The sequence below is a fragment of the Balaenoptera acutorostrata genome, chromosome 9, assembly GCF_949987535.1.
Source record: "Balaenoptera acutorostrata chromosome 9, mBalAcu1.1, whole genome shotgun sequence".
NCBI lineage: Eukaryota > Metazoa > Chordata > Mammalia > Artiodactyla > Balaenopteridae > Balaenoptera > Balaenoptera acutorostrata.
In genome coordinates this window covers 67,011,122-67,030,278 of record NC_080072.1, presented here as the reverse complement: position 1 = coordinate 67,030,278, position 19,157 = coordinate 67,011,122, and the positions used below count along the sequence as shown (strand labels likewise).

Here is a 19,157-nt window from a genome sequence, read left to right as displayed (position 1 = left end):
AGTACTTAAAAAGTTGGGCTTCCCTGGTGGCACAGTGGTTGAGAATCTGCCTGCCAATGCAGGGGACATGGGTTCGAGCCCTGGTCTGGGAAACCCCACATGCCGCGGAGCAACTAGGCCCGTGAGCCACAATTACTGAGCCTGCGCGTCTGGAGCCTGTGCTCCGCAACAAGAGAGGCCGGGATAGTGAGAGGCCCGCGCACCGCGATGAAGAGTGGCCTCCGCTTGCCGCAACTAGAGAAAGCCCTCACACAGAAACGAAGACCCAACACAGCCATAAATAAATAAATAATAATAATTTAAAAAAAAATAGAGATTAAAAAAAAAAAAGTACTTAAAAGTTACCTGGCCTATAAAAAGTTATCAACAGGTATCAGCTAATTTTGGTAACATTGTTTAGAGTTCTCTTATTACACTAGGCTCTGTACTGGGAACCAAGAACACAAACATAACGACAACAGGCAGTTATGAGTCAATGGTAAGTGCCAGGTGGGTAGAAAGTGCCAGGGAGCACTGAAGATACATTTCAGAGTGCTGAAAGATGGCTACTCAGAAGCGATAATGTTTCTAGAAACAAAGGGTTGTGCAAGCAGCAAGAACTAAGAGGTAGCCTATGTGATGCTAGGCAAGTCACTTTCCTTCTCTGTTGCCTTAATTTCCTGATGCATCAAAGATAGCAGGTTGAATTAGTGACGTCTAATTTCCCTCCCTCTTTAATATTGGGTGGTTCTCTCTAAGTTTGGAGATTCTCTACGGCTGAAGTGGGGTTCCAGATGCTGTTGGAGTGGTGAGAAGGAGATAAGGGAAGAGAGTTTTAAGGAAGGTGGCCCTGGGACTGTACAGAAGAGGGGAGAAAGAGGGTATGAGATGAACTTTGACATCTAGTGTGTAAAGGACAGGGGCTGAGCTAGAGCGATGGTGGGGGTGGGGGAGGCATTGTCAGAGGGACACAGTCTTTGGAGTTGATTCTGTGAACTTTCCTCTTCCTTCTCCATATCTCCGTGCTGACAATGGGACTCTATCCTGCGTTGAAATCAGAGACAGTATGGCTCCATCTGTCCTTCCCAGTGCCCATTAGGTAGACTGAAGTCTGCTAGCTTTCAGATAATAGGACGTGATTAGGACGTGGTTTGTCTGAATCACACTCTCCATGTCTGTCTTCCTTTCATGGAGAAGTGTGACAAAGTGCAAAACCATGGGCTCTGGATTTAGGTAGACCTTCGCTTGGGCACTTACCAACTGTTGGCCAGAGACTCTAAGACATCAGCAAGGAGAAGAGGAAGAGAAAATATAGAACCTTTGAGGATTGGATTGGGAGCCCGACTTTGCCCCTTACTGTCGCTGAGACCTTGAGTCTGTCATTAGCTTCTCTGAACCTTACTTTCCTGTTCTGTCAAATAAGGGCAGTACCTCCCACCTTGACTTTATTTTGAAGATTAAATGAAGTACCAACTTCTGAGAACAATGTCTGAGATATAGGACTCAGTTTGGAGGTGCCCCAGTAGAAGCTCATGATTGCCAATGGGAGGAAGCAGTTACCCAAAGGAAAGGAGGAGTGATATGGGGGATAAGGGAGGAAAAAAGTGCTATACAGACAAAAATAAAGGTGTCCACTGTGCTTTCCCCACATTAGATTTGAACTACAGTAAATGAGAGCTAGCAAAAGGTTTGGCAGTTATGTGCTCCATAAACAAGTGCTGAATCTTCCTAGAGAAAGTATTTTCAAAACACCTGTTCTGTGTGAGACTTCTTACACTGGTGTTATTATCTAGTGGGCCACCTTCTCTAATTAAAATTTCACAGGGCTGAGGAATTTAGTGCCCTAACTTCAGAGCTTCTGATACACTTGGTGTTATGTTGGAGGCTGACGTATTTGGAAAGATTATGGGAGAATGAATGCTCTGCCAGCTTCTAACTAGGCAGATGTGAAGGTTTTCTGCTAGAAGGTTTTTGCTGTCCGGCACCAGGGGTCAGAGATTAAATAATTTGCCACCAGACAGATGTTCTGAAGAGCTAATTTAAAAACTGACACGTACCCAAGACCTCAGATAGATTTATATGCCTTCTTCTCTGGGAAGATCAGAATCATCACAGCTTAAAATCACTGTATTAAATGTTATTTCCAGAGAGTTCACAATTGAAATAAAAAGGAGCATCTTTCAAGACATTCTTAATTATATGAGTGCGTCTCAAATCTGGATGCACATTTTAAAAAATTTTTATTGGAGTATAGTTGATTTAAAATGTTGTGTTAGTTTCTGCTGTACAGCACGGTGAATCAGTTATCCATATATATATACTCACTCTTTTTTAGACATTTTCCATATAGGTCATAGTATTGAGTAGAGTTCCCTGTGCTATACAGTAGGTCTTTAATAGTTATCTATGTTATATATATAGTAGTGTGTATATGTCAATCCCAATCTCCCAGTTTATCCCTCCCCACCCATCTCCCCCCTGGTAACCATAAGATTGTTTTCTACATCTGTGACTCTATTCCTGTTTTGTAAATAAGTTCATTTGTACCATTTTTTTAGATTCCACATATAGGTGATATCATATGATATTTGTCTTTCTCTGTCTGACTTGCTTCACTCAGTATGACAATCTCTAGGTCCATCCATGTTGCTACAAATGGCATTATTTCGTTCTTTTTATTGGATGCACATTTTAAAGAAGTGGAAGATCTTTAAAAAATACTTATGCTGGGACTCATCCCAGATCAATGTCTGGGAGGAGGGTCCTGGTAATAGATTTTTTTGAACTCTCCAAGTGACTTGAATACGCAGCCAGGACTGAGAACTACTGATTTAGAAATAAAACTATTTTAATATCTGTTTTAATCCTTGGAGGTACGGTCATGTAATGTATGGAAGCAGAATAGAAAGTGCAGTCAGGGCGCTCTTGGTTGGAATGACAGATTGACCAAGATCTTGTTCCGCTCTGGTTAAGTTTCTCAACCTTGTTAAAGGTTAAAGTTTCCTTACCTTTAAAATGTGGTTATTAGTTCTTTAACAGATTTTTGTGAGGATTGGATGTGAACAATGTCTCATAAGTAAAGCATCTGCTATATGCCCAGCTGGGAGTAGACACAGTAATACTCTGGTAGTTACTACCATTTGTTTTTACTAAAATGCTTTGTTAGGCATTTTAGGCTTATTTCTCAGGCATGCTTACTGATATAAATTAAATGATTCTGAGCAGAGACATAAAGATGAGCATACATCAACCTAAAGTAGTCAGCACAATAGACCATCTTGTCATATTGCAAATATGTAAATAAATCACAGTCAGATTCAGTCTAAGTGTACATGTCTTGAAAGCCATAGGATGTATAATTTACCTTTACAGCAAAAGATGTTCTTGGAGGTGTTGTTACAGCTCTCTAGAATAAACATCAGTAAAAATTCCCAGGTAGTATTTTGCACTTATACCAGCAGCTCTGTTTCTTAACAGTCACCTAGAAAATGTGGGCTTGGCTGTGTCTGTTTGGCTGCCAAGTAGCACAATCAATTATATTGGAATCTAATTGCCCAAAAGGTCCAAACCTATAGTTTTATGAGGCAGGGTTTGATTATTCATGCTCACTTTGCACAGAAGGGGAGAGGGAAGTTAGTTCTGTATTGCTATTCCTTCTTCTAGTCTAAATCTTGACTATGACTTCTGTACAGAAAGACAGAAGGACCAGCAACGCAAAGTAGCCTTGCCTGAGGCCCTGACTGCAACTTCTTACCCTTTTAATGCTGGAAACACACACCCTGCCCATGCTGTGTTCCTTTATTTATTTGGGGGAAATATTTAGGGGGACTTGAGATAAGGGGATCCAAGCATGTGCCCTAAACACTATACATCTTGCCTTTTTGTAGTGAGTATATAGTAAAGATCACGGCAAATATTAGTGTTTACTGTTCTCCCTGGACCCACACCTGGCCCTACCACTTACCAGTGTGTGTCTTGGGGCCAGCCACTTACGCCTACTCAATCTCAAGTTTCTTCAGCTGCAAAGTGAAGGAATAGAATACACACATTATCATGTTCTCCTGATAATTAAATGAGGAGAATATGTAGATAACATTTATTGAATGTATGCCCTATCCCCTTCATTGTTCTAAGTGTCTCACATGTTCTAAGTATTAACATGTATTAACTTAAAATTGCCTATAAAGTAGATCTCTTGATTCCCTTTTTACAGAGGAGGAAACTAAGGTGTGGAGTGGAGTGGTTGAAACAGTTTGCCCAAGGTCACACAAGCAGAAAGTGGGAGCTGAGATTAGAGTTTGGCTTCAGACCTGTCCTCTAGACACTATGCATTGTACCCTTTTGTAGAAAGCATGTGATCAGTATAAGTACTTGCTCCTCTTCCTGGCTTCCTCTTGAAGGTTCCAATCTGAAATAGGTATGCCATGGCAACCAGCACCACGGTACACATGATAGGTATTTCCTAAGTGCTCACTGAAAGATTAAGTAATTAAAAAGAGTGCTAAGGGTCCATATAGTTTTGTCTAGTATGGGATTGTGTTTATTGACACTTCAGTTGCAAAAAACCTCAGTGACTCTATCTGGCCAACTTAGCATTCAAGGCTCTACAGTAACCTGGCTCCAGATGTCCTTTCCAACCTTATACCTCTGCTGTTTACCTTGCTAGTATAAGCTCAGTCAAGGACAGAGCTTATTTTAACCTCTTTATCTTTGTATGCCTCATAGTTAGTGGGACTCTAAATAATATTAATTGAATGACTGTGACTCAGTCATCAGGGACTGCTACCCTGTTCCTGTATAAAATCTAAAAGCAGGTACAGCCATTCCTTGGTTCTGATGGTTTCCTTGGTCCAGAACCCCATCCTGCATAATCTCCTGCGTTAGTCCTAACACCAGCTAGCCTTTACTCAGGTGGGTTAAAGGTCACAATTTCACCAGCATCATCTTATCTTGTACTAAAATGATCCTGCTAGGCTGCCACTAATTGGGCTTAGGTTTTAGTTGTTTTTCTCATAATAATGATGGATTTTCATTCATTTGTCCACACTGCACCCTTTTTGTTAGTAGATTTTGCCCATTTGTACATTAATGAAAGAAAACCCTATTTAACTATGATGTTAATATTTGAGTGCAGGTATTAAATATACTACTGTCAAATCTAACTTGTATGTGAAGGAAGGCCCTTTTTGATGCTTAAAACTTGCTTTATGAAAGAGAAGGGGACCAAGATTTATTTTGCACCCACTGGGCCTAACCCTGTAGTAAGAACTTTTATTTGTTATTGCACTTGATTTTCAAAACAGTCTTGAAAAGGAATATAGCTTGATAAGAGCCAGAAACATCTGGGTGTGAGTTCTGGCCCTCAGACCCATCTGCTGCATGCTTTTGTGGGGGGAAGTCTCTTAATTCCTCTAAACTTAAGTTTTCTTACCTGTAAACAGATACGATGATGTCCTGTGTTTGGTATTTGGGGTGGGATGTTGTTGCTCGTTCCCCAACACACAAGCAATAGCCAAAAGAGAATCAAAGTATTTGTTTATTAATGGCTAGGAAAGCACCTTCAAACCACCCAAACGTACAGCCTCTTTAGTGAGATGTGCTGGCCCTAGAGGCCAAGGCCTGGGAGGCTAAGTGAGGCTACACTTCCCCACTTTCCTTGAATAAGAGGCAGTGGAGGACCATGGGCCAGGCTTCTAACTGATCACATAAACAAGCGGCTGGACCCGAGAGCAAAGCATTGACCTGGGTCTGTCCCAAAGATCCAGACTCTGCCTACGTCAGATTACTTTCTGGGAGCAGGTAGTTTAAATGTGATCCCTGGGCCTGATACTAGGAAGAGGAAGAGTGACAGAACGCATGGTGAGCATGGGCAGTGGGAAGAGGGCAGAAGTATGGCTACTCTCTATGGACGGGTTTCCATGGCATAAGGCAGATACTTCAGCTGAAGGGAGAAAGGTCACTCTCACCTCTATCCCAACAATAACGACAAAATAAATAATAACAAAAAACTAATCCTTGTCTTACAGGGCTTTAAATGGGTTTAAATAAGATTAGGTATATGAAGTGCCCAGCACTGCGAAAGCACCAATAACCCCTACATCCCATAAAGAAAAGCAATTTTTTATTAGATAAGTATTCTCATCGAGAACGTCATATAGATGAGGAAAGGGAAGCTCAGAGACGTGAATTCTGGTCTGGTATAAAAACGAGTAGCAGCAACATCACAAACAAACAAAAAAGCAACCAGAACTTCACCTTGTTTCAGATTTAGAAACCCTCAGAGGAATTTTTATTAAGGCTCTGTAAATGGGAGAGGTTTGTTGTTTCTGGAACTTGAAAAGTTACCTTAAGCTTTCATAGCAAGTGAACTCAGGGTTGGGCTTGAATGATCGGAAATGTGCTAATGAATATTTACAGCTAATTGCATTAGCCATAGATACCATTTGGAAAACATCACTACCTCTTACATTTTCCATGTAATATGATTTCATGCAATACATTTTCCATGTAATATGATTTCATGCAATGATCTCAAAATATATCAGCAACACTGACATACATACAAAAATTAGGGATAAGTAGTTATACTTCAGATTGGACAACAAGGCCTTGGGGCAAAACAATTTGACAAAAATGTCCTTCTCTCTTTCCACTGAATATAAGGAGACACATCAGAGAAGTTCTACAAATTGTGATAAAGACAGTCAAATCTGACTTTACAAGAGATCAAGGTTTTTTGTTTAGTATATTAGTAGTAACTATTCTGTATTTCTCAGTTTTCTGACTAGCAGAGAAAAGGCAACTTAATCTATAGTTACTGAATAAACTATATATATATACTTGACCCAGTAATCTCATTCTTTTCCTATAACTCTACTGAGATGTAATTCACATGCCGTACAAGTCACCCCTTTAAGGTGTACAATCCAATGGTTTTTAGTATACCCAGAGTTGTGCAAGCATCACCACAACCAATTTTAGAACATTTTCATCACTCCAAAAAGAAACGCCACCCACCCTGCATCCACTAGCAATCACTCCAATTCCCTACAGCCACTCTCCCCACCCGGCCCTAGCCAACCACCAACAATCTGTTTTCTGTCTCCTTGGATTTGCCTATTTTGGACATGTCATGTAAATGAATCGTACAATATGTGGTCCTTCGTGACTGCCTTCTTTCACTTAGCTGATGTTTTCAAGGTTCATCCATGTTCTGCTATTGCAAAATATTCCATGTTGTGTGTATTCCATTCCTGTTCATGAGCGTCCTCAGCTTTTCCAGTTTTTCTTTTTTCTTTCTCTTCTTTTTTCTTTTTTTATTGGTTATGAAAAGTTCTACAATAAACATTCTTGTACATCTTTCCTGAGGCACAAATGCTTTTATTGCCATGGAATGGATTCCCAAGAATGAAACAATATATTTTAGATTCAAAGGTTTGCTCCATATTTTCTCCAAGTTGAAGCTTAGTTCATTCTTGAAACTAGATTCATATTTCTGATTTCATATTTTTCTTTGAAGAGTTATGTCCACCTGGATTGTCTAAGTAATGTCACCGTAATAAACAACCCCAAATCTCAGTGGCTTAAAGTCATAATTCTCATTCATCCTACATGAATCATCATAGGATACTTGGCTCTTTTTGAACCTCATTCATAGACTTAGGCCAAGAGAATTTCCATCTCTGTGCTTTCCATGTTTGCAGAAGCAGGGAGAAAAGAACATGGTGAAGTGAGCATTGTCTCTTATTGCTTCTACATGAAAGTGAAAGTGAGACACATCAGTTATCCTCCCATTTCATTGTCCCATGAAAGTCACGTGTCCATGCCTAACTTCAAAGAGGTCAGAGCAGGGCACTCCTACCATTTGACTGGAAGGCAGAGAGCCAGAAGTACTTGTGAAACCACTAATGACTGCTGCAAGAGGTGTCTTATTATTCCTATTTCACATCAAGGTCACAAAGGTAGTATATGGCAGAGTGCAATTATGAACCTAATTTAGATTGAAGACCTACTGTGTCTTCTACAATATTATGCTATAATGTAAGAGTATGTAAAAATAAGCAAATTGCCCTCTAATTTAAGTTCAGTCTACTAAGTGAGCCCACCAAACACTATTCCTCCTAAGTGACAAAACAAATACATATTTTACTTTTGTGAAGGACTGAAGAGTAGAGTTCTAAGAGGTAATAAATGAGAGTGAAGGGAATAGAAAGAGGATGCATGGATAAGGTTTAGGAAGAGATATTTAAATACTGCCTTTTTGTCTCATATAAATCTCTGCCATAGCATCCTTGTAGAATATTGAATAATAAGAGCTGTTTTTTCCCCTTAGGAAAATATCAACATTGATGAAGCTTCCAGATGCCTGGTGAAACATATACTTGCGAACGAGTGTGACCTGATGGAATCCATTCAGCCTGACATCGTGAGGCCCCATCTCACATCTCCCAGGGTTGTCAGCTGCTCCAGCTGTGCTAAATCCTAGTAGGCTCCTGTGCTGGCATATGATGGAAGTGATCCAATCATCTCATGAATTGTGTCTCAGTTCCTACCATTTTGGGCAAATATCAGGATAGGGATACACCTGGGGCAAGCCAAAGATCTATGCCTGTATCTTTCCTCTAAGAGAAATAGCTAATGTTCTTTTTATGTTTTTCTCAGCATCAGCACAGTGTTTACAAGCTTTTAAAATATTTAGTCTGTTACAAAATTCTGTCTTGTAGCTGACCATAATTGTGCAGGGCCAGAGTCGGCCTGGTTATTTGCTTCTTTGAGTCAGCCAAGGCCTCAGGTCTGAAAGAGAAGGGGGAGAAGAACAGACTAGCTGTCAAGTTAAGCATTGGCTTTCACTTTGCCCCTGGTGTCTTTGTTCATATTTCAGTGCATCCTCTGCTGGTCTGACAGGCCTACTAAGTAGAAACAGTATTTTCTCCAGAGATGACCTCCATTCTCAACAGACCTAAAGTTGTCTCTGATTTAGCTCTTCAGAGTCATGTACACAGGCTTCCTGTGCTTTTGTTGCTTTTATTGTCCCTTGCCATGCCCTGAATGTTGGTTTAACTGAAAACTTTATGAAAAGACTGCCCCTGGTATGTGCCTTTCTTTTAGCTTTCTGTGACTCAAGCTGTGGGACTCTTCTGTGCGTGTAATACATATTATATATATTTTCACAAGTGAAAATAAAACATTAAAAGATGCTGTTTCCTTATTTCTGCAAGTGCTTTAAGTTTCTTAGTATTCTAAACTTTTTTTTTTCGACTGTGTGTCCATAGTTCTCAAGACCCATTTCTAAAATTTAATTTCAAAAAAGAGATGCGAAATATGCACTTAAAGGAATGGTACTATTAAAACGGAGATGAATCCAAAGCATCTATATCTACAGTTCACATTGGCGTTTAGGTCAGGAAAGCAAGCAGTACATATACACATTTTTGGTTAAGCAGAGGAATATATCCTCATATATTCTGGTCAGGAAAGGTGCCAAGCTAATCAACATACAGAGAAACAACTAAAATATGCATGGTGATATCTTGCTTTACACAATGGCTGTGGTGCAGGTATGCTGCAGGTAGCTACTACTGTTTAAAGGCACTATTTTTCATTAATATTCATAATGCACTCACAGGAGCTTTGTAACCAATGTTTTTGGGTGTCCTCTCCATATTATCTTGGCAGTCATTGTTTCCATAAGTACCAACCACACAGCTTCCTATTATTTGTCTCTGTGACCCTTTCCCTAAGGGCATTCTCTGGCCTCTGGAGCCCTTGACGCAAGAGGCAGGCAGGCCAGTGAGTTAATGTCTCCAGAGCAGCCCAAAACCAATGATAGCAGGGACTGGGGGATGAATACCTTAGGTTCTTTGTCTCTTGGGAAGACCAGTTCTGAGGCATGCTCTATGCAGCCTCTTAGACAACCCCAGTGGCACTAATAGTCCTTGGTTCCCACAGGGGAAACATTCCCACCTGCTGCGTCCTTTATTGGCTTCATTTCCTTCTTTCCTCACTTCCCCGCTCTTCTACTGGTGCTTCCTAGGTCACTTTCCAAATAAACTACTTTCACTCAAATCCTGTTTCAGGGTCTTATATGGGAACCCAAACCTTGCCTAAGCTAGTTGGGACAGAGGTGGTTTAGGAAACAGATCCTCAATACCAGCGTTTGAACTGAGTGATTCACTACCAGATGGTAGCAGGGACCCCCTTGCTGGTGGATAATGTAGGGGAGCTAATCCCTGGCAGGCTACAGCGCCATAATTACTAAGACTCTCATGAGGTGGATTGGGATAGAATACAGACAGAAGTAAAATCCTATTGCTCTTGTATTTGAAAGACATGAGATTGCTGAGTTAACTTCCATAAAACTCCATAGGGAAAAAAATTACAGACTTGGGTCAGCCAACACTCAACTCAAGATTTGGTGTAAAAGTTTAAAGACCTCCAAGCAACAATCAAAATGACCTTCGTTTCCTTCAGCTACAGGATAGACCATGCTGAAACTCGGGACTAAGATTTAATTTTAGGAAAAGTAGAGTTATAAAGGAGGCCGAATTCACAGAGCTAGCAAGTCTTCTCCACTATAATCAGGATCTGTATAGGGAAAGAGTCAGACACTGAAACATCAGAGGAGATATTTGGGTAGATGCTCTTAAGAGTCTTGAACCCAGAGAATCTTCTGAAACTCTGCTCCAGAAAAAGAGGCCCTTACCCTTTCCAGTGGGAGAACAGTCAATTACCATGTTAAAGCCTCACCTCAGTAGGATGTTTTATATAGTGATACTTACCTTCTCAAGCTCTGCTCCCATCTCCCCTCATTGCTTCTGGACAAATAATTAGGATCAAGTCTCAGTATGACTTGAGTGGAAAAGTATGATCTATGTTGTAGGATGAAATGGATGATTAATCAAGTGAACTACAGAACCTGGCTAATAAATGCTAATAGGAATCTGGAAAACATTCAGAGGAATTGGTCTTGAGATGCTAGATCAGGGAGGACAGAATGTAAGACCAGATCATTATTTCTGTGAGAGCACTCTTTCATGAGTTAATTTTTAACATTCTGGCAAGTATACCTGGAGCTGATCCCAATGTGCTACTGGAATAGCTCCTTGAAGCTTGGAAAGGATGTTGGTCTAAAATAAATGATGTGAAGTTGCCAGAACTACCTTGGCAAAGCACTGGAGAAGAGTACCAAGGTCTCAGAGAGGTGGGCATGTTATAATGTATTTATTCCGTAATGTCAGAGAAACTACAGGTTGATTATGTTTCCCAGGAGAGTCCAGAAGACACTCCCTTCACTAAAGCAATAAGGAATGTCCCCAGAGAGGTATGGCAGCTTCAGTGAGAAGCTTAGTGGTGACTGGTCTCTGTAGACCAGGTTTGAGATTGTAAATATGTTGTTGTGTTTTGCTGGGAATGACACCCTACATGGTTAAGGTTCAAGATGTGGTTGTGCTGTTAAATGATGTTAGTATATGTAGTGCTGAGTCCTGAATAGCGAGCATCGAAAGGTGGAAGTAGGAGTGAAGCCTCCCACTAGCTCTTTAAATAATCCACTTAAGAAAATGGGCTTCCCATCCTACTGTATAGCCCAGGGAACTATATTCAATATCCTATGATAAACCATAATGGAAAAGAATGTATTATATATGTATAACGGAATCACTTTGCTCTACAGCAGAAATCAACACAACATTATAAATCAACTATACGTCAATAAAATAAATTAAAAAGAAAAAGAAAGTGGCCTTCCCCTTTTTACAACTTCCAGTTCTGCAGAGTTAGAAGTCTTGCTATGTCTACCAGGGCACACAGTAAATCTACAGCTTCAGCTGCTGCCTGATTCTTCTTGGCTCTTATGCCCACAGGCCAGCAGTCAGAGAAGGCAGTTACTATACAGACAGGGGTAATTCATCCTGATTATGAGGAGGACATAGGGTTGCTGTTAAATAATGGAGCAGGGAGGGATATGTCTGGAAATCATGCAACTCACTGGCCTGCCTGTTGATGCGTCCCTGGTGAGAAACAAAAGGGCAGTGGCAGCAACAATATCTTAATGAGGACAAGTAACCAGGGACTCATTCTCTCAGGGATAAAAGGCTGAGTTATTGCACCACACGATGGACCTAGACGAGAAGCAGTTTGGTTGAGGGCATGGAGGTAATAAAGGAGGGAAACGACAAATATCGATTATGGTTTCAAGATTAACTACAACAGTTGAGACTGTAGGCCTCCTCTTGTAAGTTCTCTCTTTCTTTCTTTCTCTCTCTTGTGGAATTGTGACAAGTGACCTCCTAAAATGATCAGTGAAAGGACAGAATGAACTTAACCTGCAGCATGAGTGAATCTGGGTAGTGCAAGGTATGGGCTATGGTAGGTCATAGCAAAGGAAGTGTCCATATGCCCTCAGCGTATGGCCTCCATTGCAATCCCCTGAAATCCCCTGCAGCTCTTCCTTAAAATGTTCTCTGGGTGCATGAAGCATATTTGTCTTGCATGCTGGACAGGCGGGAGTGCTACAGAGTTAACACCTCCAGGAGTAGCCTCATCTGAGACTGACATAAGCTGGTAGATAAATACTCTAGGTTCCTCACCCCTCAGCTAGGGTGAATCTGAGCCTTGCTCTATTCACTCAGAGATCCCCAGCGGGCGGGATTGAGGCAAAGTTCCACACAGTGGTAACCTGCTCATTATCACACCCTTTTTGGTTTCCTTTCCTTCCCTGTCTCACTTCTCTACTCCTCTAGCAGTGCTTCCAGAGATCACCTCCCAATTCAGAGATTTTCGTTTTTGATTGAGTTACAATTACTGGTCGCTTTTAAAACATCTGAGCATCCGGACAATAGCTCTCATTACCATGGAATCTCTAGTCAGTGAGATTGGCTTTTCTTTCTAAACATATACTGAAATGTGATGTCTAAGATATGTATGGTAAGATCAGAACTAAGTATCTTCTAACCGTCACCTATCACAGAAAGTTGTTATGTATACAGTCTTCAAAATGAATACTCATTGCTTCAGTGATTCCTTAACTCCCTCAACAAACATTTATTGAACAATGACTATATTCCCAGCACTTGACTAGGCACTGTTGTGGAGATATAAATGACTAAGTCATGGTCTCAGAGCTTAAGGTGTTATGATCAGGTAGGAGACTCAAACATGTAAACAATTTGCCATGTGTCAAGAGAGAAGTCAAATGTTCAAACCAAGATTTCTCTTCTGAAAACATGATTTGTTTCTAAATGTGGTGACTGCAGCTCCAATTGTATTTAAGGAAATAGAATATATGTTCCTACCATCTTCTTCCTGGAACACTGGGATCTAGCCACTTTGGACTACTTTGTTCAGCTACCTCTTCCTACTATTTGTGATATTCTTTTCTTTTCTTTGCCTGGAAATCCACCCATTCTTTAAGGATCAGCACCATGGCACAGCCTTACAGCCTTGTTGATCTTTGTAGGTAATACCAAGTTTTTCCAATTTGCACAGCTCTTGATTGATTCAATCGTCAAACACTCACATGCTGCATTATAGTGATACATCAACTGTTATTTATAGAACACATACTATGGGACAATCACTGATGTATAACTTTACCTTTATTATCTCTTTCAATTCCTTCAACGACCCTCCACGAAAATACTCATCTCCTCAATTTATATATGAAGAAACTGAAGTACAGAGATATTGAGCAACTTGGCAAACAAAGCTCATGCAGAAACCACCCGGCAAAGCAAGGATTCCAACCCAGCAGCCTAATTCTTTAAATGGGTGACATGTCTAGTGTGCAAACAAATAGGAATAAAGCTATGCCAAGGAAAAAGTAGGGCCACAGGAGAAAGCAGTATGAGGTTCTTGTTTCCCCCATTGCAATATGTTAACCCCACTATGGAGTATAGTCCTGGTTTTATTCCAGAGGAGGAATCCTAGGAGGTCCCTTTATACCACTATTTTCATCTGCCTATTTAGTCATCACTTCATTCATGTCTTGCACTCAGATGTTGGAACTAGCATTATACATGTGTTTAAATTCAGCTGCATCTCAGCTTTTCCTGTCTGAAAATATTCTTGTCTTTCTGGGATCTCCAAGCACCATAAACTCCCCAATATTATAAGAGAAAAGAGCATGAGAAATCCCAATTAACAGGTCAGAGGTGCTGATGGACTAAGCCAAAGCAACTCTCAAAGATGAGGGCAAATAACTCTGAGAAGCATATGTACATTATTTCACTGCATGGATGAGTCTGAAATTTCCTATTTCAACAAATCAACTTATCTTGTTCGATTTGATTGCTTTTTCAGAATATTAATCCCCAGGCACAAGCCTTAGTATAGTCCTAAGTGCAGTGTTCTCACTGAAACTGTAATGGTAGACATAAGACTCTGGAATTCAAAATTCCAGCTGGCCCAGATTATGCTTTCTATTAGGACAAAATTTGCTTTCAAAAGAATTTAGAGAAACCTGATGAAAGTTCTTTTTTTAATGTGAAATATCAAAGAGTTGCTATTACTTGTAATACAATACAATGTGTTCTGCTTCATCTTGAACTTTTAAGAAGTTACCTTATGCCAGATGTATAACATCAATCAATTTGCATTTATTGAACAAATAGCTATCAAATGGCTGCTCTGAGCAAGTTGCTGTGTTTGGTGCATTTAAGTAGATCACATGTCAAGGTCTCTACTAAAGTGCATAGTGCTTAATATATGTTAGTTTCTTTCCTTTCTCTGTGTTAGTTGTTGTCATGGAAACATGAGGAATAAAAGTCATGGGTCTCTGCTCTTTAAATTTGCTCTTTCCTTGGGGAGAGGAAGGTGGGTTAACAAGACAAGCAAAAGATACCTGTCTAGATCAAGAAAAGAGGTTGTTTCTGTTTCTACTACATAGCAGTCTTCATTTTTATTTTACTATTATAATAAATGTTAATAGTCATCATTTATTGCTCAGTTCTATATTATATCTTTTCCAAACATAATGTCATTTCATCATCACTACCACCCTACTGAGGGGAGAGTGATTTCACATTTTATGGATAAGAAAACAGAGTGATAAAAAAACCATATCCACACGTATTATGTGATTCTGGCAGGATTCCTAGTCAATGTATCTGCCTTTTTTGGTCTCCTAATCAAAGGACCTCATTCCTCCCGGCTAAAGTGACAGATCTAGAGATAAGCTTGTGATCCAACTGAACCATGAAGAGTCCTCTCCTGTGCCTTCCCCCATTCCCCACCAACACTTTAGGAAAGGGAGCCATAGGAAATGGCCATTATTTTCTTACCCCATGTGACATGCGACAGTTAGATGGGCACACACCAATACACAGAGAGATGAAGAGGCAAGCTTGAGAAAGAGAAGGGCAGGGAGAAGTGAAAAAAAAAAAAACAACCCATGTGACTCAGATGGGACTTGGTCCAGCTCTATGGGATTCCTGATTTAACTTTAACTTGCTAGTTTACATGAAGCAATAAATTCCTCTTTGGTTTCTTTGTTCATCTGTTTAAGGCATATTGAGTTGCTTTTCTGCAACTTGAAATTCAGACTCTACTGACTAATACAGCCACACAATTAAAAGTGGAGTTAGATTTGTACCCATGTATCTCTGTACATGGTCCTCAAGGTCCATGTTTTTTTTAACCATTTTTTTATTGGGCTATAACAGATAAGTTTTATGTATACAGTATTATATTTTTATTTCTGTATACACTACAATGTGCTCATCACCAAAAGTTTAGTTTCCATTTATTATCATACAGTTGACCCCCATTACCCATGCCCTCCCCCCACCCCCTTCTTCTCTGATAACTACTGTTCTGTTCTCTGTATATATGTGTTTGTTTTGTTTGTTTTGTCCATTTACTTTTAATTATTTTTAGATTTCACATATGAGTGAAATCATACTGTATTTGTACTTCCCCATCTCCTGATTTATTTCACTTAGCATAATGCCCTCAAGGTCCATCCATGCTGTTGCAAATGGCAAGATTTCATCTTTTTTAAATGGCTGATTAGTATTACATTGTGTACATAGTATTATATTGTGTCTGACACATCTTTATTGATCCATCCATTGATGGGCACTTAGGTAGTTTCTATATCTTGGCTGTAGTACATACTGCTATGATGAACATAGGGGTACAGATATCTTTTCATATTAGTGCTCTCATATTCTTTGGATAAATACCCAGAAGTGGAATAGCTGAATCATATGGTAGTCTTATTCTTAATTAAAAAAATATATATTTATTTATTTATTTGGCTGCATCAGGTCTTAGTTGCAGCACGCGGGATCTTTCATTGCGGCATGCAGGCTCTTCATTGTGGCGTGCGGGCTTCTCTAGTTGTGGCACGTGGGCTCTAGAGCGTGCAGGCTCAGTAGTTGCAGTGTCCGGGCTTAGTTGACCTGCGGCATGTGGGATCTTAATTCCCCGACCAGTGATCGAACCTGCGTTCCCTGCATTGGAAGGTGGATTCTTAACCACTGGACCACCAGGGAAGTCCCTATTCTTAATTTTTTGAGGCAAATCCATAGTGTTTTCATAGTAACTGCACCAATTTACATTCCCACCAAGAGTATATGAAAGTTCCTCCAGGTCTGTAAAGTGTATTTACAATAATAACTCCCACTTAAATAGGAGATTTTTATAAGCATTGGAGGCTTTACTTCAAATATTCTCAAATATTCTATTAGTAGGGAAATATGTAAAGACATGACTGATAGAAGAACGATGTTTTATGCTAATAGTAACTAAACAGTCAGTAACTCCAAAATAAATAGGTAAATAGTGACAAGAGGTTTAGAGAATAAAAATAAAGCTTACAAATGCTTTTTGGTAATCGATGACATTGTGAAGTTACTGTAGAGGAAGTTCTAATAGGCATATCATACCACACGTAGTATTTAAATTAATGTTTAAAAATTAATACTAAAATGCTCTTTTTAAAAATTTTCTAATTTAAATTAGGAATTTGGGATTAACAGATACACACTACTATATATAAAATAGATAAACAAGGACCTACTGTATAGCACAGGGAACTCTATTCAATATCTTACAATAACCTATAATGGAAAAGAATCTAAAAAAGAATATATATACATATATATATACACATGCATATATATAACTGAATCACTTTGCTGTACACCTGAAACATTGTAAATCAACTATACTTCAATAAAAAATTAAATTTTAAAAAGTGCTTTAACCAGATGGTGTTTTCAATCAAGAATCAGGAGATAGTTATTCCTAAAATTCCATAAAGTTGTGGGAATCTCTACTTTAGCGAGAGAGAGAGAGAGAATACTGAGAGGGATCCAAAAAAGATGGAAAATAAAAATTTTGTGAAAGTGCAAAACAGTGTGGGATCATGGAATCTCCCAAAAGAAGCATCAGAAGGAATTTGATAAATGACTTAAATCCTGGTTAATTTTAAGAAAAGTGGTATTCAGCTATTCACTTTGTCAAAGGAAACAAAATGCGAGGACCAAGGTTAAGCTACATTCAGAAATGCTTTGTTTGAACATAGTGCACAACGAACCACAGAGAGTATATAGGGGAACACAATCGCTTGAATAAGACAAGTAAATGAAATAATGCTAAATCATAGGTACTGAAAAAATATCATAGTGAAGTATTTAAAATACTATTTATTTACTACTTACTTTGTACCAACTGCTGTACATATGCTACTTAATCTTCATAGCAACACCACAAGACCATCATCATTAACCCAATTTTATTTTTAAAATTTTTATTGGAGTATAGTTGATTTACAATGTTGTGTTAGTTTCAGGTATGCAGCAAAGTGAATCAGTTATACATATACATATATCCACTCTTTTTTTTTTTTTTTTTAATATTCTTTTCCTATATAGGCCATTACAGAGTATTGAGTAGACTTCCCTGTGCTATACAGCAGGTTCTTATTATCTATTTTATATATAGTAGTGTGTATATGACAATCCCAATCTCCCAATTTATCCCTCCCCCCCTTATCCCCTGTGACTCTACCTCTGTTTTGTAAATAAGTTCATTTGTACTCTTTTTTTTGATTCCACATATAAGTGATATCATAAGATATTTGTCTTTCTTGGTCTGACTTACTTCACTCAGTATGACAATCTCTAGGTCCATCCAAGTTGCTGTAAATGGCATTATTTTGTTCTTTTTTATGGCTGAGTAATATTCCATTGTATACATGTACCACATCTCCTCTATCCATTCATTTGTTGATGAACATTTAGGTTGTTTCCCTGTCTTGGCTACTGTAAATAGTGCTGCAATGAACACTGAGGTGCATGTATCTTTTCGAATTATGGTTTTTGCCAGTTATATGCCCTGCAGTGGGATCACTGGGTCATACGGTAGTTCTATTTTTAGTTTTTTAAGGAACCTCCATACTGTTCTCCATAGTGGCTGTACCAATGTACATTCCCACCAACACTGCAGAAGGGTTCCCTTTTCTCCACACCCTCTCCAGCATTTATTCTTTGTAGATTTTTTGATGATGGCCATTCTGATTGGTGTGAGGTGATACCTCATTGTAGTTTTGATTTGCATCTCTGTAATACTGATGTTGAGCACCTTTTTATGTGCTTTCTGGCCATCTGTGTATCTTCTTTGGAGAAATGTCTATTTAGATCTTCTGCCCATTTTTGGATTGGTTTATTTTATTTTATTTATTTATTTTTTATTGAGCTGCATGAGTGGTTTGTATATTTTGGAGATTAATCCCTTGTTTGTCACTTCATTTGCAAATATTTTCTCACATTCCGTGGGTTGTCTTTTTGTTTTATTTATGGTTTCCTTTGCTGTGCAAATGCTTTTAAGTTTAATTAGATCCCATTTGTTTATTTTTGTTTTTACTTTCATTACTCTAGGATGTGGGTCACAAAAGATCTTGCTGTGGTTTATGTCAAAGAGTGTTCTGCCCATGTTTTCCTCTAGGAGTTTTAGAGTGTCTGGTTTTACATTTAGGTCTTTAATCCATTTTGAGTTCATTTTTGTGTATGCTGTTAAGGAGTGTTCTAATATGATTCTTTTACAAGTAGCTCTCCAGTTTGCCCAGAACCACTTATTGAAGAGACTGTCTTTTCTCCATTGTATATTCTTGCCTCCTTTGTCATTGATTAGGTGATCATAGTTGAGTGGGTTTATCTCTGGGCTTTCTATCCTGT

The 19,157-nt window shown here is 39.1% G+C and overlaps 1 protein-coding gene across 1 annotated transcript in view; it reads left to right on the top strand.

The window, feature by feature from the left end:
- The window catches only part of RAB38 (RAB38, member RAS oncogene family), a 63,801-nt gene extending 54,636 nt beyond the window's left edge, over positions 1-9,165 (top strand). Inside the window, exon 3 of the mRNA XM_007168481.2 lies at positions 8,312-9,165. Within this exon, the coding sequence (XP_007168543.1) occupies positions 8,312-8,464 (153 nt within the window). The 3' untranslated portion in view covers positions 8,465-9,165. The remainder of the gene's footprint in view (positions 1-8,311) is intronic.
- Positions 9,166-19,157: the final 9,992 nt, after the last annotated feature.